Genomic DNA, 24,815 nt, shown 5'->3' with positions numbered 1-24,815 from the left:
GTGTTTAATTCATTTACCAAATCAAATTGATTGTGACAGACCTATAACCCCTATTGTCCTCCGTCATACACTAGAATGAATTAGCGTTTGTTGAGCCGCAAATTCAGCACCACTTAAAGGACAACTTTGTTTTTTTACAACAAGGGTTCATATTTTAGATTGTAATTAGGGAAAGAAAAGGTGAGTGTTAAAATGTTTTCATTTGCTTCGTTCTATTGTTTTATTGCGTTTACCATGCTAAAATGTGGGGCATGCGTACGCATGGGGGCAAGTGGCTAAATATGTCTTTTTAGACACGCATGGGGGCAAGTGGCTAAATATGTCTTTTTAGACAGAATAAGCCAGCAGTTTCTTTATTGCTATTTACAGTAACACTTCTAGCCCCCATAAGTCACATCCAACCACGAAAGGTTGCGTAGTATCTTGGGAATGGGCTTATTCTTATTTATTTTATTTTTTTGCCAGACCCATGAAATGGGTAGGCCTACATAAGCAAATGTCGGTCTGTCCGGTTTTTCTCCATAGATGGTCATGATGATGACATGATGATGACATGAGGGAGGGATAGACCGACAGATAAAGCCTTCATGTCATCACAATGACATGAGGGAGGGACAGACCGACAGACAAAGCAAAAGGCTTTATCTGTCGGTCTGTCCCTCCCTCTTTTCTCCATATTTGGTCACAATGATGTCACAAATGATGATGACATGAGGGAGGGACAGACAGCCTATAAAGGGACAGACAGCCTATAAATGTACCATTACATTTATAGGCCCAGAGGGTTGGCAGAACCGGGGTCTGGCACAACCAGGTTTACCTGGTCTAGTTTCATAATATTTATCCCACGATTTTGCCATTTTCACCCAGTGCCAATTTCCTATGTAATCCTGGGCTCTGCTCTCCCTCTGCCGCTCCTTGGGAGACAACGGACTGACCTCATGCTTCCTTCTATGCATGAGGAGTCCAAGTTGTTTCTTTTCACCTGACAGGGGGGATTTCCCCGGGATGGACGTAGTGCGTGGAAGGAACACATTATTCCAACCAGTTCCTTTCCCCTCCATCAAGCACCCCGGCTGGCCAGGGGGAGGCATTATTATTACTGCATGTTTTTGTGAGGGTATCAACCCTAGGAGACACGGGGAGAACATGCAAACTCCACACAGAAAGGCCCTATTACCCAGGGGGCAAACCAGCCTTTTTTTAGGAAACCTGCATTTGCCCCGACATAAAAGGTTGTCCACCAGAAATATTATCTATGACCCAGTAGGATCACAACCTATATGGACAACCCGGTCAATTTGTACGGCAAAGTTCCAATATGGCCGCCTCAATATTAGCCCCTATTAGTTTTAATGGGGGGTGAATAGGGAAAAATTTTAAACTGAGGGATATTTCCACGAAACTTCACAGGTTGATCAATGGTATACATATGAACATTTTTTGTATTGCAAGTTTCCATGAAATCCAATATGGCCACCACAATATGGCCGCCATAATGTAAGGACCCAGAAAATAGGTTTTGCCTCTAACTTCTGAACCAGATGAGCTAGAAACGCAAACTTGGTGTCTATTTCATGGTGTCTGACCATGGGAGACTCAATGGAATAGCTAATTTTATTATTGGGTGTGTCTGGACCTTTATTGTGCATATTTGCAAGATGGTGGATTCCCAAAATAGAGCTTTAACATAATTTCTACCATGATTGTTGACTGCTTTTGCAAATACAAGCAATATGAATCCATTTGCTAAGATTTATGGCACAGAAGGGACTTATACCTGTATTATTCTTGAGTTTGCATGTTGTCAAAATGGCTGTAAACGAGATATTATATTTCCTGTCCGATTCTACTGTATGTAGTTGTAGCAATGACTTCAGATAAAATCAGAGACCAAAACAATGTATCTTAGAAATTATTTTTTTATTTAAAAAATTAATAAAAAAAGAGAGAGATTATCTCAATGAAATGAATGCAACTGCCTTTTTGGGTCTTTCACACATAGACAACGACTTCAGCTTCAGGGAAATTATAATGAACACATGATTAAAACAGGCTGCATTATAATGCAAACAATTGCTAGTCACTATCACTGTCATGTGTACCTATCCTGCTGCATCTTGTCTCCAGTCCTTGGCAACGACACCCCAAGTAGCATGCAATTCCCTTCTTCGCACATGAAGTTCAATCACCCGAGAGAGACTTGGAGTAGAACCGCTGCTCCTTCACTTGGAAAGGAGTCAGCTTAGGTGGTTCGGGCATCTAGTACGGATGCCCCCCGAGCGCCTTCCTAGGAAGGTCCTCGATGCACGTCCCACTGGGAGGAGACCCCGTGGCAGACCTAAGACCAGATGGAAGGATTATATCTCCAGACTGGCCTGGGAACGCCTCGGTATACTCCCAGAGGGAGTGGAGGAAGTTACGCAGGATAAGGAAATCTGGAAGTCTCAGTTGGAACCGTTACCCCCGCGACCCGATTCCGGATAAGCGGTTGAAGATGGATGGATGGATGGATGGCACATGAACAGGTTTTCTGGCAGCCTTTGATACAGCTACATGATATTGCCTTGTCCATTGATATAGGCCAGGCTGGCTCTGTAGATGGACAGGGGACTGCCTTCCCATCACTGAGAGACCATCCATATTCAGTGAAGCAAGGGATGTCTGGCTTCGCGATGTGTGCAGTTTTATCTATTATGGCTGCAAGAGCAGCTCTTTTCAGGTGCAGGCCAAAGGCATTTTCTGTTGGTGGCAGCAGCTTCAACAGGGTTGATCGGTTATTTAGGAACTTGTACACTCTCAGCTTTGCCAGGTCAAAGTCCTCCGAATGGTCAGCTTTTGATGCATATACAGCTATTGTGAGGTCTCTAGCCTGAGTCTTGACATCCTCTGAGAGGGAATAAGAGGAATTTTCACCAAACTCCTGAAGTGCAGGGAGATCTAGACCCATGCTGGTCTTGAACCATGCCTTCTTTCCAGTGAAAAGGGATAGCTGGTGGTATCTCTGCCACTCAGGCTGTGAATAAAGGGCAGGGCACGACACTGTGCGAGTCCAAGGGCTGAGACCATGTGATGGATAGGAAGATATGCATCCTGCTCTGTTCTCACCCACAGCTCTGGAAGGTCTAGGAGGTGGGTGGCAGCATGATATAGATGCCTATATCATGCTGCCGCCATGGGAAGGCAGTCCCCTGTCCATCTACAGAGCCAGCCTGGCCTATATCAATGGACAAGGCAATATCATGTAGCTGTATCAAAGGCTGCCAGAAAAACTTTTCATGTGCGAAGAAGGGAATTGCATGCTACTTGGGGTGTCGTTGCCAAGGACTGGAGACAAGATGCAGCAGGATAGGTACACATGACAGTGATAGTGACTAGCAATTATTTGCATTATAATGCAGCATGTTTTAATCATGTGTTCATTATAATTTCCCTGAAGCTGAAGTTGTTGGAAAGCATGTGCATGTCTATGTGTGAAAGACCCAAAAAGGCAGTTGCATTCATTTCATTGAGATAATCTCTCTTTTTTTATTAATTTTTTAAATAAAAAAATAATTTCTAAGATACATTGTTTTGGTCTCTGATTTTATCTGAAGTCATTGCTACAACTACATACAGTAGAATCGGACAGGAAATATAATATCTCGTTTACAGCCATTTTGACAACATGCAAACTCAAGAATAATACAGGTATAAGTCCCTTCTGTGCCATAAATCTTAGCAAATGGATTCATATTGCTTGTATTTGCAAAAGCAGTCAACAATCATGGTAGAAATTATGTTAAAGCTCTATTTTGGGAGTCCACCATCTTGCAAATATGCACAATAAAGGTCCAGACACACCCAATAATAAAATTAGCTATTCCATTGAGTCTCCCATGGTCAGACACCATGAAATAGACACCAAGTTTGCGTTTCTAGCTCATCTGGTTCAGAAGTTAGAGGCAAAACCTATTTTCTGGGTCCTTACATTATGGCGGCCATATTGTGGCGGCCATATTGGATTTCATGGAAACTTGCAATACAAAAAATGTTCATATGTATACCATTGATCAACCTGTGAAGTTCCGTGGAAATATCCCTCAGTTTAAAAATGTTCCCTATTCCCCCCCATTAAAACTAATAGGGGCTAATATTGAGGCGGCCATATTGGAACTTTGCCGTACAAATTGACCGGGTTGTCCATATAGGTTGTGATCCTACTGGGTCATAGATAATATTTCTGGTGGACAACCTTTTATGTCGGGGCAAATGCAGCACACCTTCCTTTGCCCCCTGGGTATATCGCCGACCCCACCTAGGGTGTGGGCGCTGATGGGGAATGGGCTTATTCTGTGTAAAATGACATATTTAGCCACTTGTACGCATGCCCCCAACCACTGAAATAATAATCTCTAAAAGAATAGAAAGAAGAAAATGAAATAATTTTAACGCTCATCGTTTATATTCTCTAATTTCACAATTTCTGCCTCTAATATTTGATAATTTGACCAATGTTTAATTTGTCATTTTAGAGGTATAAAAAAAAGTCCTCAAATTGTCACTTTAGAAATGTGCAGATACCCTCTATAGTCTATAATATAGACTCTATGCGCTTAAACTGTACATTGGTTTGTTTACTGCTGAGGGAGAAAACAATGTTGCACACTAAGTTAATCATCTGGGGGCCCTCCCCAAATAATTTGGGGAGAGTCTCAACCCACAGGTTGAGAACCACTGTTCCACACCACCACAGCACCATGAAGAGACCGAGAGACCATTAGGAGTGGTACAGTATAAAACCCTGTTGGCTCAGTATCTGATACGGCTTACAGTGAATATTAGCCAATAAATCCCAAACCCAAAGCAGGACGGCAATAATTTACCTGTCAGCATTTCCGCCAGCAGCACTAATTGTGCACACAATAATCCCTCTCCTGGGAAAGACACGCTGCCCCTGTTTACTTGGCCCGTTGGAAAGGATCACAGCCAGAACACATGTACCCGTAGATGTAGAGAAGTGGTTCTCGTCAGTGGTGGTAAGTAACAATTTTGAGGCATTTTTAAATTGCTGGAGTATTTCCAATTTTCAAAACATTTTACCTCTGCTACACTACATTTCAAAGGTAAATATTGTACTTTTTTTTACTCCACAGCGATTATTTGAAAAGTTGCCAGTTATTTTGTAGATTTGTAATTCTTGAGCCCCCCCCCCACCCCACCCCACCCCTCATGCACATCTGTGATCCAAGCAGCAAAAACTATATCTAACATAATCGCTTTATTTTAACGTCTGCTCATCCACTAAATTGGCTTTAAAATGCCATGCGCAAAATGTCAGCTCGTTATGCCAGCGGCAGCGGCGTCCATGGGTAACATTATTACCCTGGCGTTGAGCTCTTTATCAGGACTGACGTCGTCATCTTCTTTAATGGAAATCACAAGCCTTTCAATCCCAATCTAAATTCTCAGTGTAAGCAACATCCTCCGTTGAGCCTAACTACTCACTCAGCTACTGATTTTATGTATTTATCAAGAGTCCACCCAGGGGCGTCGCACCAAATTCTGTGCCCTGGGCACAAGGATTCACTGCGGGCCCCCCATGAATGTTCTACATACGGGGAGGGGGTTTAAGTCATTTAATCAATGGGAATACATTGTTTTGTGCTTTAACTATTGAAAAATAGCAGATATACAAGCTTACAGCGCGGCACCGGCAAGTCTTTGAATATTTCAAATCCTTCCAAGGTTTTTTTTTTAAACTATGTTTCTATGTCAGTGGTGCTCAAACCTTTTTCATGTGAAGGACCCCCAAAATGATATGTATTTGGCCACGGACCCCCATCTCAAAATATTTAGTTCTAGGGACGCCCCAAAAATTGAGTTACAAAATGTTCGCTTAAAAAATACATATATTCAAAGATTTGCACACATTTTCACGACTTTTAAAAAATAGCAGATCTACAAGCTCTCGTGCCGCGCTGCGAGCTTGTATATCTGCTATTTTTCAATAGCTAAAGTATAAAATAATCCCCTCCACCTTGGGCCCTGGTAACTCAGTCCCACTTTCCCCCCCTTGTGACGCCCCTGAGTCCACCGCTGGTGGGCCTGGCATCCCTGGGAACTGGGGTGGCGCAGTGATAAAGTGCGTGGCCACCACCGCAGAGGGTTGTGGGTTCGAATCTATTCGTGGTGCATCCGGCTATGTGGAGCGCCCCAAAAAATTGACCCATGTTCGGGGGGAAGGAAGCCGGGCGGGGACAGTGATCATTTTCACTGCACTCAAAGGGCCAGTTCACCTCTGGGACAACCAGATCTTATTTTATTGTTGTTTGGGACACGATCAACATAATCCTGAGTTATTTTTTGTGTTCAATCTGTGTTTTGAGATATTTTACTATTTCAGCATGAATGATGATGCATTTTGCATCATATATATAGATAGATACCTTTATTATCCCAAGGGGGAAAATCAGTTGCCCAGAGGCAGCACAGCAGTATAAGGTTATTTACAAAGTTAGAGAGAAGTATGAAAAAATCGAACCTCTGTTCGAAGTGGAGCTGTGTGTGTGTGTGTGTGTGTGTGTGTGTGTGTGTGTGTGTGTGTGTGTGTGTGTGTGTGTGTGTGTGTGTGTGTGTGTGTGTGTGTGTGTGTGAACTGAGCGGTGGTCGTGGGGGGGGGGGGGGGGGAGGGGGGGGGAGGGGTGCCTGTGTGTGTGTGTGTGTGGGGGGGGGGGGGGTGCCTGTGTGTGTGGGGTGGGGGTGTGTGTGTGTGTGTGTGTGTGTGTATTGCAGTTGATGCTCAGGGCAGGCTAGACTCAACAGCACCTCTCTGGTCACCCAGGGTAGTCAGGCTACACCAGAGGCTACATACAGACAGACAGACAGACAGACAGACCCACCCACCCACAGACACACACGGCCACGTATAGGGAGCTTGTGTTCCACACAGCTCCAAAAACAAGAACAGAGTACTAACAGAGTACAGTAAATACAGTAAGAGAACATATGATGAGAACATATGATGCAGCATGATGCAGCATGATGACTCATATGATGCAAAATACATCATCATTCATGCTGACATACTAAAATATCTCAAACACAGATTGAACACAAAAAAATAACTCAGGATTGTGTTGATCTTGTCCCAAACAACAATAAAATAAGATCAGGTTGTCCCAGAGGTGAACTGGTCCTTTAGCCCATTTAGGCCTAGAATTATTGACCGCTTTAACCAGTGAAAAATAGCAGATATACAAGCTCACAGCGCGGCACCGCTGCGAGCTTGTAGATCTGCTATTTTTGAAAAAGTTGTGAAAATGTGTGCAAATCTTTGAATATTATGTATTTTTCAAAGCGAACGTTTGTAACTCAAATTTTGCTTCTGGGTGGTCCCTGGAACTAGATATTTTGAGATGGGGGTCCGTGGACAAATAAATATCATTTTGGGGGTCCTTCACATGAAAAGGTTTGAGCACCACTGACATAGTAGTCTCTCAAGAACAGACTAACTGAGCTCCAGTCAAGTGAAAAGGACCTTTTCTTTGACGATGGCTGGCCAGATTGCTGACATAGAAACATAGGTTTTTTTTTCCAAAAATCTTAGAGGAATTCAAAAGACACTTATAGAATCGGGTCAAAATTCTAATTTTCACGATTTTTCAAAAATAGCAGATCTACAAGCTCGCAGCGCGGCACTCGGTGCCGCGCTGTGAGCTTGTATATCTGCTATTTTTTTATATTTAAAGCATAAAATATTGCGTCATAATGTGTTCAGGCCTAAATGGGTTAATCCTACGGGCTGAGGCAGCACTTGACAGCAGGGATGTTGTGGGTGGGAGGAGTAGGAGAACGGCTAAAAATCCTCCCGGTGGGGGCTCCTCACTAGCAGGTGAGTCAGTGTGCTACAACAGTAGTGACAATACAGAAATGTGTGCGAGGAATTCATTGGCATAACGACTTTTGGGAGAAAAAGGGGGTAAAGGGCAAAAAAAAAAAAAAAAGAAAGAAAAACTACAGAACTGGCATCCCAATGTTTGGCATGTTAACACATATGGTGCCAACCCCGAGTTTCCCGAGTTTGTATTGGTACCACCGCTGTGCCAACCCCGAGTTTCCCGAGTTTGGGCCGTTTTTGAAGGAAAAAAAAAAAATCAATTTTCTTTTTTTCAAACATTTTTTTTTGGACCTCCAGAAATGTGTTAGGCATGATCGCGGTTGCGAAATTGCATGTATAACCCCCATACCAACCCATTCTTTCAAACATGGCAGCCATGTTTGTTTACATCTGAAGAAAACATAATGGCTGATAAATCATGAATGCCTGAACGGATTTCCAAGCGGATTTTTTTTGTGGTGCATCATCTAGACATGGGCGTGCACGATCCGTGCACTATAAATTATATGGAAGTCTATGGAGACCATGGCATAAAGGGACATTGAAGAGAAAAAATCATGGCACCAAAAAAGTTAATATACTGTAAAAATGTTCAAATAATTATTATTTATTTTCATTTCACAATTTTACTTACATTTACGTGAATGACGTGAATGAAGTATGAAGTTGTAAAAAGACACAGACACCTTTAATGTTGACTGAGCAGGGTGGTGCATGACATTTTCTATGTGTGCTGTTCACCGTGACTGTGTTCACTCTAAGAAATTATATATCCCCCAGTGGTAGAAAGTACATTTTCTCAAGTATTGCATTAATTTCAATTTTTAGGTATCTTCTACTCCACTCCATCTCAGAGGCAAATATTGTACTTTTTACTCGACTACAATTATTTGAAATGTATTATTTGGGGGGGGGGGGGGGGGGCGGCCTGAAAAGTTTGGAAACCCTTGCTTGCCCTATAGGCTGAGTTTGTTGTAGTTGGTTTTCCAGTTCAGGTTAAAAACTGTTAAAAAGTTTGGTAACCGACTATTTCTACTGATACTTTTACTCAAGTAAAACATTCTTCTTCCACCACTGTAAATATCCCCCAGCAGACAGGTCTGACCGTGTTCAAACTAGGAAATGATGATATGTCCCCCAGCAGACCGGTTTAACCGTGTTCAAACTCAGACATGCTATCCCTGTGCAGCAAAGCAGACAGGTTGCTGGCCAGGCTGCCAAGGAAGCTGTGGCGCTCGGGGGGAGACGGCGGAGGACACATTCCGATTGGACTGTTTATGTGGCCAGATGCTAAGATGTCCCTGGATGCTTTTGCACATCTACACCAAACACTCTTAATTAGGATTTCGGTGGAATCAGGGAGACATCAACGAGGACCGTGACGGGCATATAATGATGTTAGGGTCCAACTGTGGCCAATAAATGATATACAATTGTTTTTATATTATTGATATATTTGGTTACTGTGTGGCTCTGTAAAGAGTATGTTTGCAGGGACCTAATCTCACAATCCACAGTCAACTTCAGATTTATTGGTGTGCACAATATTTAACTTTATAAATCAGTCCCAAAATGTTCTATTGGTTACTCACGCCACGGAGTTAGGTCCAATCATATTTTTCAGTTTTTGTCTCATTCAAAATGTGATTATAGTAAATGTACCCCCATTGATATGCAAGGGGACCCAAATGCATTTGGTCCACATCTGGAAACAATGGGGGTAAATGTGTTATTTATTAAAAAAACTAAATATATTATTGAACTCAAGTCTCTGTTGAGTGAGTGATCATTAGAAAATACGTTGTTTTGGGGGTGAACTACTCCTTTACGTACCTTGACCACCTCGCCTCCCTCCACCTTCATCAGCTGCCGGAGGTTCTGCTGCAGAAGGCTGGTGTTGGAACGCCACTTCAGCAGGCCCAGGAGATCCACTGCACACACAAGACGGAAACCTTTTATTAATAGGTGTGCAACAGTTAATCCAACTAATCCATTTAATGTATTAAAATAAATAAATGTTAATTTAATGCAATAATACATGAATAATCTATCTCTATTTTGGGCATGTCATTATGGGTGAAAGTTTGGGTGAAAAGTCCCAAAAGTTCCTAATGTGAAAATCTTCAAGCTCACAATGGGGCCTTTTCCACCGGCAAAGAACCGGTTCTGGTTCTTTCTCCCTCCTATGGGATGAACCAGAGGTGAGCTTTTCCACCCTCTGTGAACCATAGGTCTCTCTCTGGGGCCTTTATCACCAGCAAAGAACCTGTTCCAGAACCAGCGCCGCTTCAACTTTCTTGGAACCGTGGTTCGTTCTTGCGAACCGGCTTGCGTTTCCACCAGATTGAACCATGATTGAACCAGAGGAACCAAGGATTTTGTGTTTCCCGTTCGGAACCAACTTTTACGGTTCGGAACCAACTCCGGTTCTCGGTGGAAACGCTCACCTCTGGTTCATCCCATTGGCTCTTTGCCGGTGGAAAAGGCCCTAATGTGTTGTGATGCGACGGGTTATGAGGTAATCGATAGAAAAGACATTTAAGGAGAATTGCAGCCCTTGCGTTTATCTTAAAAGAGGGTGTCGATGGTACACTACAGACAGAGTGAGACGAGACAAAAGAGCGATGTGAGAGAGAGGGAGAGAGGGAGGGAGAGAGAGGGAGGGAGTGAGAGAGAGCGTGAGAGAGAGTGAGGGAGGGAGGGAGGGAAAAAGGGAGGGAGGGAGGGAGGGAGGGAGGGAGAGAGAGAGAGAGAGGGAAAGCAAAGATGACAGAAATTCTTGTCATTTGCATTTCATGAGTGCTGAGTGTCAGACTCAGATGTCAAAGAAATGACAACTTATACAAACAAAATGGTCTTCCTGATGGTGTCGGAGCCCCACACGACACCAAAGTGTCAGGCAGAACCCCTCAGATCCCTTCAATTAAAATCAATTAGATGCGTGCGTGTAGCGGAGGATGTGATTAATCACGCTCCAGGGGAGCACTCACTCCATCAGGAGCCACCTCTGACGGGATTATCAAATTGGGGGCTTTAAAATGATTCACTCGGCTCAATTAGCTGAGGCACCGGTCAATTCCACACAGGAAGGGTCATTACACTTTCAAATGGCGCAAGCAGCAGGGGCTTCATGAAGTTATGACTGGCTGTTAAGTGGCAGCATTGATTTGCCCAAATGATCAGCTGGACTGAACACCTTATAAAGATCAGAGATTATGGTTCCTTAACGATTTCCTCTGAACGGTCCAATTCCTTAACGGTTCCCTTTAACGATTCTTATATGCAGTATATATACTTTTCATTTTTCTTTTTTAAGATAAAGACAATTTCAAACATTTGGGCAAACACTGTTGTGGAAAGAGCTGGAGGGGATGGCCCAAGACAGACAAGGATGGAAACGACTCATCAATGGCCTACAGTATGTTCCGAAAGGAATATAAAGGCCCATTTTTTAGATTAGTCTACTATTTATTTCCATTTAATGTATTGATGTATTACCTTGCTTATTGTAAGTCGCTCTGGATTAAGATCGTCTGCTAAATGCTTAAATTGTAAATTGTAAACCCCCCCCCCCCCCCACCGTGATGGATGCTCATCATCTACAGAGCTGACATCCTGTAGCAGGGTCCAGTCACCCCTCCACAGCCCCCCACATCCCCCGGGGATGTATCTGGTATTGGGTCTCCATAACTGAGTGTGTCACTCAAAGGAAGCAAAACATTGCCGATCTACAACTTGTCGTGTTGCCACGTGTGAGCTTGCAGATCTGCTTATTCATCAAATAAATAAATAAATGTAAGTGAAAGTGTTTTAAGTCTGTCTGTGGGTTTTCTAAACATCGAACCAATTAAAATCATTAACTAAATAATAATAACCACATGAGATCCATTGAAACGCACGCTTCTTTTTTCTTCATTTTCGGAAAAGTCACGGACGGTTTTGGAGATGCAAGGTTTCCAACCCCACAGCCACGATATGGATTTTGATTTTAAAGTGACGCCTTAGCACCCTTCAGGAGACAAATGACATGACGTGAGGATCAATCATGTGGCAGTCTGAGAGCACTGATAGAGGCCTAGGACAGTGGGGGAAGAGACTGATAGGAGAGCACTGATAGAGGCCTCGTGGGCCTCGTGTCACGCTGATGTCATCAATACACGTCCTTGTCCCTTTTATGCCCATATATGGAGATCTCTCATGTCATCAATAACAAGCCATTATCTGAGAATGTCCATATATGGATATTGTGCCAGTCTCATGTGGTCTATGAAGTCAGACGTCAGTCATCTCCATATTTGGAAAAAATATAGCCACATTTTGTCCAACTTGAACAACCAACCAGGTCTGTGCCTTTTTTGGGTCAAAGTTGATCCCGTGCCAAAGCGCTAAACACTCGCCCAGGCGGTTGCGTACACGCGCCCATGTTCACGACCTCACCCTTTAAGGCATCTTCTCGCCCTTAGGGCGTCTTAATAATCATAATAATACCAAAGTAACTAGTAACCTCTTAGCGTTAATGTCTGACTGTACCACATGTGCCGTTTACATTAGTGACTAATGCAGTATTCAATCAATCAGTCAGATAACTGTAGTAGAGTAAAAGAGCAGATCTGCAAGCGACGAGACGCGCAGCGCGGTGTTGATTTCGTCGACTAAAACTATGACGAAAAATGTTTGTCGACTGCATTTTTTTTCACTGACGAAAACGAAATAAAAATGAAATAAAAACGAAGCTGTGATGACTAAAACTAAGACTAAATATATTGACAATTTCGACGTCAACAAAATAAAAACTAGACTAAAACGTTAGGGAGAGTCATTTCATGTTTGGTTGCTCTCAGGTGTTGCGTGCTGAAAATAGCAGATCTACAAACTCACACGCAACCAAGAGTAAAATCAGCCATTACGATGCCATCAAGGCCTACCAAAATACAATTCTACAGATGACTAAATCAACTGTAGATTTAGTCGCCTAAAATCTTATGATATTTAGTCGACTAAAATTACACTAAAACTTTTCAGGTGACTAAATTATGACTAAAACTAAACGACATTTCATTCAAAAGACTACGACTAAAAACGAAATCTAAATTTGCTGTCAAAAACAACACTGGCGCAGCGAGATCTTTTTTTTGGGGGGGTGGGGGTACGACTCTGTCATATGGCGAAGTATAAACTAGGCATTTAGAAGGCAATCGCAGAGTGATTTAGACGTGACAAATAGCATCTGGTCTGGAAGTGAAAAAGCCCGAGCCCAACAGATGGAATGCAGAAGCAGAGGAGTGACTAATTCCGAGGGAATAAATTACGCTGTTGCCAATTGAAATGTAATAGGATTTCACATTAACATTTGAATGTTTGTTTATTTCTAACCAAATCACGAGCCGCTGTTGTTTTTTTCCCCCTCACTGCTTTAATTGCAATACGGCCTTCTAAATACGTTAAAGTGAGTTCACGTATAATTACACTGCAGTATTGCTGCATTTAAGTAGTGATATCTTTTAGGATAAAGCAAAAAGTTAAAGCTCTATACAGTATTGTGATGGTAATGATTGCAGTGGAGTGTTCTTCTCTGTAACATGAGTCTCTCTGTCTCTCCACCTCTTTAATGAACAGAAAATACATTTTCAGGTGATCTGCCAATTTCAGCCAATCAGGAGAGAGTAGCCATTTATCAGCTTTGTGTTCCAGTTCCAATTGTGTTTGCGAATTTCTTTGTGTCATCACTTCCAATTTCACTTGTTTGTTATACTGTCTGCTGATTGGATTATTGGTATCTTGACTTGAAACATTTTCTCTGCTTACAAAAAAGCTGGAGAGACAGGAGACTCCTGTTACTGAAGAAATATCCACTATCACAGGATAGAGCATAGAGAGTGCCCTGCACTACACTGTAATTCAGGGGTCTTCAACGTTTTCAGGCCAAGGACCCCTTAGTTGAGAGAGATGAAGATGAGATGAAACGATGAACCCCCACATGAAGCAGGGACCCCCACAACCTTTTCATAGATTCCATATAGTTTCATTGTTTGACAGCACAATCATCTGTGTATTTTGGATATTTCAGATATTTAACCACTTGTCTCCTTTTCCCCTCTACACCAAAGCTCTTTGCCAAAAATAGCTGATCTACAAGCTCATAACGCCTCACAGCGTAGATCTGTTATTTTTGGCAAAAGTTCTCAGAATAAAGCCCTTTGCACACAGGACAGTTGCGTTTTTTTCGTTTGCGGCATGAATAAAACGCATTGGATTTGGTGTGCAAGGCTGTGCGGAATCAGCGCTGCGGATCCAAAAAGGAGTCATAAAAGGAGTGATGAGTGTTTTACCGCATGCGACAAGACGCACGAATCGAACTGGTTTCGATCGAGAAAAAAGCGCACGGCGGCAGCCACTCGTCGCACGGCTAATTCGGAGCCGGTGTGCATGAGGTCATAGAGAATCATTGTTTTCTTTTCAAAAAATTATATTGTCCGTTTTATCCGTGCGGTTAAACGCGCCTGTGTGCAAAGGGCTTAAGGACACTAGGATTCAAGTGGTTATTGTAAAAAAATAAAAAAAAAATAAAGTTGCAACCACACAAAGATGAATTGTTATGTACAACGTTGTTGGTATCATTGCATAGGCCATCATCAAACATATAATTTTCGGAATGTCTGTCTGAGTGAGTGTCTGTCTGTCTGTCTGAGTGTCTGTCTGTCTGAGTGTCTGTCACAGCGTTTCTCCTCAGTGGCTGGAGCAATTGATCTGAAATCGCATCACCATTAGCATATGAACACACCTGACATAACTGTGAAGCCCGTTTGTCACTTTCACAAATCATATGCTGTATATTAGCATTTTTATGGTGTAACTACTATCTATTCTGCATCTAGCATGAGGCATATCTATTCTGCATCTAGCATGGGGCAACATGTTTAACCAGCTCTGTGTGTGTGTGCGTGTGTGTGCGTGTGTGTGCGCGTGTGTGTGCGTGTGTGTGTGTGTGTGTGCGTGCGTGCGTGCGTGCGTGTGTGTGTATGGGCGGGGGGGGGGGGGAGGGGGGGGTGTTGGCTGGCCCTCTTTCAGATGTTGTCATGTAGATCGGTACACAGTATCTCTGTAGCCATTAAACGAAACGGGTATTTCTTACATTGATGCTCCTACATATTATCATGCAAGCACCAGTTAAAGTTACTTTCCATCTCTCATATACTGTGTGCACAGTGCACACCCCATAACCCACACACTGCACATCATTTCGGAGCTCATATCTTTGAACGGGTAAGGACTAGTCTTATATTACTGAGCGTACAATGTATCAGAGTCAGACATACAGTCCCAGCAGGGTTTTATCACATCATCTCACAGAAAGAGCGGCTTTGTGCATGGGCGTAAACTTTGAATGTGTTCTAGAGCCTGGCTGAGGCCAGATTTTTGGGGGTTCAATGCTGATCCCTGAGATAGTCCTGGACTATGCTGCCCTAGAAAGGCAAAGTGCAGTAAAAAAAAAAAAAAAAAAAAAAAAGTTTGGGGGATACACAATTATCTCAAGAAGATACACCATTAGTGGATATCACTTATATGTCGATATCTCATTTGGCTGACCAGTTGAAACACCTTTAAACTAATGTATCAGTGATTTTCTTTTGTTTTTTGTTTGTTTGTTGTTGTTTTTTGTTACTGCACTGTTTTACTGTTTTGTAGGGAAGTATGGATTACCGATATTTTTGCCAAAAAGTACAAAATCAATTCTAATCAATTTGGGGAAACGTGATTTTATTACAGGAAAAAAAAAGAAAAAAAAAACATCCACAAACAGCTCATCTCATCTACAAGTTTACGTCGCAAGCTTGAAGATCTGCAAATGTTCACCTATAATGCTGTGCCCAAAATAGGTTGAAAGTGGTTACAGATCAGGACACATTGGCTGCATCATTGCTGACAACGATGTCGTCCAAAAAGTCAAATGATGGCAGATATATCGTCCGTAACCGTATGTGTTATCGGTTCAGGCTCTACGTGAATCTAACTACATCTGCTCTTCTCCTTAAGTGCTCATTTCGGTGCAGAATTCATTCTTCCTGCCTCTTTCCTCAAGGTCGGGAACGGAATGCTAAAGAGCGCTCGTCACGGGAGCCAAAGTCCTCTCTCTCTCTCTCTCTCTCTCTCTCTCTCTCTCTCTCTCTCTCTCTCTCTCTCTCTCTCTCTCTCTCTCTCTCTCTCTCTCTCTCTCTCTCTCTCTCTCTCTCTCTCTCTCTCTCTCTCTCTCTCTCTCTCTCTCTCTCTCTCTCTCTCTCTCTCTCTCTCTCTCTCTCTCTCTCCCTCCCTCCTCCCCAGCTCCGCTGTCATTAGATTCCTGTTAACTTCTCCTGCCTTGTTGTCTGCTGTTCACAGTGCCACGCCGAGGCAAACACCCTGGGAAGAGCCGGCAGCACGCTTCACAAGAGCTGCACGGCACCGGGCGAGAGACCGCATAAATCCATCCTAATTAAGAGGAGGGTTTCATCATAGGATTGAAGGGGGTGGGCAAGGGGGGTAACTGTGTGGCGCGTGTGACCCTGGCAGTCCGCAGGGAAGCGCACTCAAGTAAAGATCTGTTTTTTTTTTTAATGCCATGCATGTGTGTATGTGTGTGTGTGTGTGTGTGTGTGTGTGTGTGTGTGTGTGTGTGTGTGTGTGTGTGTGTGTGTGTGTGTGTGTGTGTGTGTGTGTGCGCGCAAGCGTGCGTGTGTGCGCGTGTGCGCGCGTGCGAGTGGGATATGTCATAATCACTGATCATGCAAATTAGAGCACGGATCATGCAGGCCAGTTGATATTATTGGTCGATATTGGCCCGTCACAGATACGTTGTATAATGTATTGTATTGTCCAATAGGTGCACGTCCTACATAATAAACGACCGAATGTATGTCTGTCTGTCTGTCTGTCTGTCTGTCTGTCTGTCTGATGTCTGTCTGTTAAGCATGCTGAAACAGTGCCCACATTTGGAGATGACTGACATGATGTGACATCACTGTGACATCACAAATTTGGAGATGATTGACATCACTGAGACATCTTAAATCCTATATCCTACCAGCCGATACACTTTCACCTCAGTACACAACACAACCATGCAAGAAATAGTACATATATTACATATCATAAAGCACAGAGAGATGTTTGAGTTAATTTAGAAATGTATACAGTATATATATTTTTATACATAATTTATAATGACAAATGTGTGTTAATACAGGTATGTAAAAAATATTGGCCAATTTATCGATATAAACGTTTTGTTAATTCACTAATATGGGCATCTGCCTCACAAATCCAAAGTAAATTAACGGGTCTGTTGCAGGAAAGGATCAGAGGGGAAATATACACTTCTATTATAATGTTACTGTTGAAAAAAAAATGCACAAAACTTTTTTTAAAACACTGTCAGTATGTGATTATCTATTCACAGCCACGTCCATTTATCAGACCATGTTTTTGCTAATGGCTTTACTTTACTTTTTGATTTTGTGTTGTGTTTACCTTTTCTCCACTAATCATTAAAACATTACAGAACTTAGCTGAATAATTGAAGAAGTAAAAGCTGATAGATTCAGCAAAGCATAAATCAATGTTTTCTCTTGAGTCTACTTTCAGACAGATTTTTTTATTTCAATCTATGAACAAGCAAGTCTGCAAATTGAATTTCACACCATACTCAAATGAAGTATACTGGCTTCCTCGAAAATCAAATGGCAGAAATGTCTAATTTAGTGTGTCATAGTCATGGGACTAAACATGCCGGATCGCTGGTATGGTCCTTTAACACAAGGGTGACTAACCAGTCTTTTTGTCTGTTTTTGAGATTTATAGCTGCAATAACTTGCTCGTGAAGGTTTCCGAAAATTCCCCTTCCATGACTTTTCCTAACTATTCAAGACAAGTGTTCTAGTTGTTTTCCCCCATCTGAACGTTTTGTAAATATGAAATAAAGCCATGTTATACCACATCTGGTGTTGATTATCGGCTAAAAAGGCTGTTCTCACCCATTTCTCATCCCTGCCAGAAGCAAGCAGAAGCAGAGACTTCACACCTCCAGCACACCCGGAGTGTGCCTTTGTTCAAGCTAATGGATCATTTACATTTCACTGTCAGCAAAGAAAACTTGACTAAACCCCCTACCTCTAAATGTTTTATTTCATAATTGATAATATCAATATTGTTGTTAGCGTGCGTTATCGCTCACGAAATAAAGAACCGTTTACAATTTGTAAACAGTTCTTTATTTCGAGCACGATGGAGAATTGTCCGTCCATTGGGAAACTGTGCGGAGAAAGAGTGGGAATGGGTTATATAGGGTTATTTGTGGTGGTGATGCGTATTTATACTTCCCAGGAGCTAAATGAAATCAAATGGACCCATACGTAAGGTTAGGCATAGTTACATTTAGGCATGGGTGGGGTGATGATACCACATGGGCTCAAATGCCTGACAGTGAGTCCGTTGTTCAGTTCCTGGTAGGACATTTTCAACCATTTTCTGCATGTCGCTTCCCTAAACTCTCGCTCTCGCTAAACCTAAACTCTCGCTCTGTCTCCGCGTTTTCTGTCTCTCTCCACTTTACCCTCATTTAAATAGGTTCAGAGAGGCTCAGAAAAGCCCCCCAAAATAATGTTAAAAATGGTTCGGGTGTGTGACTGAGTGAGAGAGTGAGTTATTTGGGTGCGGAAGGAAGGAGCCTCCACTTCTTTTTAATAAAGTAGGAACTCTCCAGCACAGTCAGAGTCAAATTGGATCGGCCTCTGATTATTAAAGAATTCAACCTTTTCTTTTTTTCTGAGCTTTTGGCATGGGATAAGGCAATCGACATGACACGCAAACACACATAGGCTACAGGTACAGCACGCGCACGGCTAAACACGCATACACACACCTGTGTTTAATCAAACTTGCGGCAGAGTCACGAGGCGCTCCAAATTCCCAGCGACCCCAGCGGTGCCTGGCAAATTACTATCGCAAACGTTCCAGGTAAAACACCAGGAGTGGAGCCACTCCATAGGTTCTGCAGATCCCACCGGAACACACACTCCCACATCCATTCTTCACACTCTCTCTCTCTCTCACACTCACACGCACACACGCACACGCACACACGCACACACACACACACACACACACACACACACACACACACACACACTAAAGCAACCCAAAGCACAAAAGGGAAAATAAGAGAGAGAGCTCCAACTATTATGAGAAATGGTGGGTTGGATGGATTAATAAAAGATTAAAAAGAAATAAAGTCCCTTCTACAAGCTCACAATGCGACAATTTTGTATTATTTCCTCGCCTACAACTGACACATATTCTATTACATTATTACACACACACACACACACACACACACACACACACACACACACACATATATATATGTCACCGCTAGATCGAGAAACAGTTAGATCGAGAACAGAACCGCTAGTCTGCGGCGCGGGGCGGAACAAGCGGTCGCTTTGAACCACAACAACGACAACATAGCGTCGGCAGGAATGATAGTGCCTCACCCCACGGAGGTTAGGCATAGTTTTACTGGGTTAGAGTTAGAGTTAGGCATAGTAGGCTAATGGCTAAACACAGCTGAGTTAGCTAGTAGCTGATAAACAAAGAGAGGAGTCGCAAACGAGTGACGTCAGCGGTTGGCTGTTGTCGCCATCTCATGTTGATTATGCAGAATTACACAGGTGCGCTGATAAGAGACTATCAAAGTGAATTGATCCAAGTGGTGTTAGGGGTGTGTGGTGAACGACAAAACGAGTGCTCTTACCACGATCGAGTTACCCAATCTAACTGTAACACACACACATATATATATATATATATATATATATAATTTTTTTATTAAATATATTACTGTAGTTCAATTAACTGCTGGCACGCCTGCGGCACAAGCACGCGATAAGACTGCTGCGGGTATAAGTGACGCGACTGCAACGCGGAGCGGACAGCCTAATAATGCTCGCAGGGACTCGGGCATGGTGGTATGGCCTCCTGAAAGGCAAGTATGAGGCAGGCCAGGGGCAGGAGAGGGCAGGCGCTCTCCCCTTGGTCCCACAGAGCTAACCCAACCCCTTCCATTCAGTCCTCTGTGACCTCATTACAGGGAGAGACTTGAAGAACGCCTTGTTGTGCATCTTATATTGAGAACCGGTGGTGTAAAGTAACAAAGTACATTTATTTAAGTAATGCAGTTTTAAGTACATTTTGAGGTACTCCACTACATCCCAGATCCAAATATTGTACTTTTACTACACATTTACTTGAAAACTTTTGGTAATTATAATATCACACATACACACAGGTTTTCATTATATTAGATGGCACAGACTAAATTGCCTGTTTACCTCTGGGTCACATTAAGGCCTAGAAATGTGACACGCAGGCTCACATTATAATCCAACAACAATGAAAAAAGAAAGGAAAAAAAAAAAACATTAAATCAGCTAAATTAGCATGGTGAGCTTCTTGTCACTTCAACAGTTGACGTGCGAGGTCCTTCACTTTTCTATTAGCCATCTGCCAACTCGCTGCTATGAGAGAGAGATCTCCATTCGTCACAAGAGCAGAGACGCAAAAACGCTCTTACAGTCCTATCTTACACATGTTTTAATGTCCTATCTTACATATGTTTTAGTGTTCTTAGAGTCCCATCTTACATACCGGTATGCTTTAATGTCCTATCTTAGACGTGTTGTAGTGCAGGGATTATAATGAACCTTTTTCATTTCAAGGACCAACCAATTAGACATGCATGAGGCCAACAATTCTCAACCCTGTGGGCTGTGAGGATACTGCAAGTTGTGTCCCCATATGTCAAAACACTAATATTTTATTGAGAATATAATATTCTCTATGTGACACAACACTATTCTACACAATATGTAGTGGGGGTCCCCGCTTCATCTCTTTCTCAGCTAGGGGCCCTTGGCATGAAAAACGCAGAAGACCTCGGCCCTAGTCTGTTTTAGTGACGCCCCTTGTAGCACTCTTGTCATTACGCTGTTTGTCTAAAACGGAATAGTGTAGGGTCCCTCCCAGCGCACGTTATTTTGGCATGTCTGGGCAGGGACTCAAGTGTACAAGTGGAACCAAATGAACCTTTACTGATCCATTTAGTTCTATTTGTACACTCCCTAAGAGCACTCCTGGGGGTCCCCAGACCAGACGTTGAGAAGCAGTGTTTCAGTGAGGGGAATTTGAATAGTGTGAATTTAATAGGGCCAGGGCCTGTAATGCTCACTAGCCTCGCCCCCCCCCCCCGTACATTCATATTAAAAGTAAAACTGCAGCTAGGGACTGAAAGCCTTTTAAGCCTTTAAATTGGATTACATTATATTATAATGGGTACTTGGCTGGTTTAAACAGAAAAAAAAAAAAAAAAAAACTTAAGTACATTAATTGAGTAAAATGTTCATTGTACTTTGCACATTGACCTCTGCATCAGACAGGCAGCTGGTGGTGTAAAGTAACTAAATACATTTACGCCAGCATTGTACAGTAAAGAAAAGAAAAGAAATGTATTTCAAATGTTCAATACTTTTACTTCTACTCCATTAAATCTCAAAGAGGCAAATATTGTACTTTTTACTTCACTACAGTTATTTGAAAACTTTAGTTAATAAAAGATTAAAGTACAATAAATTAAGTATGAATTATAAACATATTAAATAAAAGCTCAACTCAAGTAAAATTACCTCAGCATTGAGTAAATGTACTCTGCTACTTTGCAGGCCTCTGCAGCAGGCAGAGTGAGAACACTGCTCAGGGAGCTGTTGGAAGCAGCGTTGCCAGGTCTGATTATAATAAGCGACTGTGGGCTTGTTATTCTGTAAAGTTGCTTGTGGGTTGGTACTGTAGTTGCGGGTAGCGTAGTTTTTTGGGGGCGTTTTTGCATTTGTTCGGGGCTTGTTTAGTAATGTTGTTTAACCAGTGGGTTAGATTCCCGCCGGGGGACGCTGTGGGCGCTGGGGGTGTGTTCTCTCCTCCGCGTCATCAGCGCCCACACCTTAGGTGGGGCGTTTCTTTGTGGAGTTTACATGTTCTCCCTGTGTCCCCTAGGGTAGGTACCCTCACAAAAAACATGCAGTAATCCTGGTCTCTATAACGCCTCCCCCTGACCAGCCGGGGCGCCAGGAGGGAGGGGAAAATAATTGGTTGGAATAACGTGTTCCTTCCACGTGCTAGATCCAACCAGGGAAGCTCCCCCTGTCAGGTGATAAGACGCGGCCCGGCCACTCCTCATGCACTCCCAGGTTGGCAGAGGGAGAGCAGCGCCCAGGATTACAGCTTAGGCAATTGGGCACAGGATGAAAAATGGGTTACAAAATAGTGGGATAAAAATGTTAAAAAAAAGTAAAAAAATAAACCAGTGGTTCAAACATGTTCAAGTCAAGGACCACCAAATTAGTCTGCGGACCCCTATCTAAAATGAATTTGTGCCAGGGATCAGCTATGTAGATCAGCTATTCTTTTTATGGATATTTTTGGGTGTGTTTCTGCCTTTATTTTCTATTACACAGTGGAGATTAACACTAAACAGGGAGAGAGAGAGACGGGAGCGACACGCAGCAAAGGTCGTGGGGGATAGGGCTTCGAGCCGCTCAGCATTAGATCCTGAGCGGCGGACCACTAGGCCAGCGGCGTGCTAAAACTGGACACTTCTTTTGGGCTTGTTTTCATAGCCCTGGACGCCTGTTTCACTCACAAAATCTGGCAACTGTGGCTGGAAGCTACTGCATACGCTATGTGACCAGACTGCAATGTGCAACATCTCACATTATATATCGATCTGCTCCACTGGCCCGCTCCATGCATCCTTTTATACTGCTCACACTCTCAGCTCTACAGCACCTCAACCTTTTCAATCTCAAGGACCCCCAGTTTGAAGTGCATATAGGCCACGATTTATTTTAATATACGGTACATAATATATATAAATCCCTGGGACCCTGAATCTCCACTGTAAAATCCTCAGTGTGTATTTAACTCTGAGAGGGTACAAATGGAACCAAATGTACTCTCTGGGAGCTACAGAACCTCAAGGGTCCATTTGGACCACTGGTGGACATTGAGAAACGCTGCTCTACAGTATCGATAAAGCTGGGCTCGGATTACATTTTCTTTTTTAAGATCTTAAACTATTTTAAAATCTTGTAGCATAACATGTTCACTACATCTAATAAGATTCTCCAATGAGATTATGTGTCTTCTCAGAAATGTAACAGAGATTTTCAGGCAAGCCTGATAATCTCAATAAAATCTTGTAGTGTGTGACGCCCCATTATGTTCGAAATTGTGTGTTTGTACTGTCTTGCAAAACTGGATTTCAGCAGTGAATTCATCCAAAGGCGGCTCATTTTGAACACAAACACTATGGAGTATATTTTATCATTATGATCACATAAAGTATCAAGGAAAGAAAAGCGAGCGATAAAAATAAGCAATTTACCGTTAAACGCCACCGTTCAACACTCGGAGCTGCGGTGCACTATAGAAAATAAATGTCCCACTCGTTCTGGGATATTATAACATCAGATTCACGTAAGAAAACAGGTAGTCCGGAATTCTACTTTGAGAGACCATGCATTCTTTATTCAAAACATGATCAGAGGCCGTCACTTTGCACTAATAAAATAAAATAAAATGTATTTTAAGGTTAAAGCTACAATTCAGGACTAATGGGGGGACCACTTCCGCTTAGTCTTTGCAGTCGTGGAAATTTGTCCTACTGTAAATCGAAAATAGTCAACACACATAGCTTGCTGCTCTGCAGAAATGGACATTTTAAAATAATGTATTTTGATGTTTTTAAATATATTTTCACAGATGACAGCTCCTGTTCGCGGCTTTCAGGAGTCGTAGTTATAGACTAAGTACAGTATGTAGCATTGAGAAACTCACTGCGGCTTGAGAGAGTATAGCCTGCCAACCCTACTTCAGACAGTGACATCACAAGCAGATGTTACTGTCACAAGCAATGCAATAAACACCGTACAGAGGCTTAACAACGTCTGGAAGTCGGCCCAGTACAACACCAACACCAAACTGAGACTGTACGTATGTATGGATCTGAATGTTGGAGAACAACAGAAAATGATCTTCACAAACTGTCAACGTTCTGAGCAGACAGAGTATTTCTGCATCTCAGTATTGATACTTTTACTTGAAGTAAATACATTTGAGTAACCTTGCCATCACTGGCCTCTCTAGTCTGTGTACAACAGCGTCTCCGTGGGATCAGAGTGAAGAGAGAGAGAGAGAGAGAGAGAGAGAAAGAGAAAGACAGAGAGAGAGAGCGCCCTTGCATTCACTCTGAGCATTGCACACATTCCACAATGAAAGGCGTGAATCAAAACAGCAACGCGGTTTTGACAATGGAACAAGGGGGGAGCGCTTGTTTTCGGTGGAGATGACGAAGGCACGCCGGCGTTATATTATAAACACAATCTGATCTAGCAATCATGACATAGGCTATTTATTATAATTACTAATTCACTATGAAGTGTATTTAATTATAATTAAAGTAAAAATAGTCAAATAACAAACAAGGACAAAATGTTCTGCCCACAACCTTATCAAACCGAAATGCCTAAACTACTGTAAATGGAGGCCTATTATAATTATGATAATGGTTCTTAATTAGTCCCAATTATTAAGTATAATACTTGACCTTATAAATATAGAATGTTTATGATTATATATGTTATGAAACATCGCATAATCGAGCGTTGCGACTTGCGAGTCTGCGACGGTCGCATGAGCCGACTCAGCGCCGTTACCGGTTTATGTGCCGTCTGCCGTTATGGACAGAATAGTAAATCTTCATCCCCCCGAATTTCGGCACCTCTGCGCGGTCCAGGCAAACACAACGGAGCGCTCCCTACCTCCGGTTCAGCCAATCACAAGCTTCCACTGGCGA

At 42.6% G+C, this 24,815-nt stretch overlaps 1 protein-coding gene across 1 annotated transcript in view; it reads right to left on the bottom strand.

Moving 5' to 3' along the window:
* The window catches only part of dock1 (dedicator of cytokinesis 1), a 433,218-nt gene that overhangs the window by 313,778 nt on the left and 94,625 nt on the right, over positions 1-24,815 (bottom strand). Inside the window, exon 19 of the mRNA XM_080747125.1 lies at positions 9,713-9,810. Within this exon, the coding sequence (XP_080603251.1) occupies positions 9,713-9,810 (98 nt within the window). The remainder of the gene's footprint in view (positions 1-9,712; positions 9,811-24,815) is intronic.

The sequence above is a fragment of the Nannobrachium achirus genome (genome assembly GCF_963921795.1).
Source record: "Nannobrachium achirus genome assembly, chromosome: 18".
Lineage (NCBI taxonomy): Eukaryota > Metazoa > Chordata > Actinopteri > Myctophiformes > Myctophidae > Nannobrachium > Nannobrachium achirus.
This window is presented reverse-complemented; position numbering and strand designations above follow the sequence as displayed.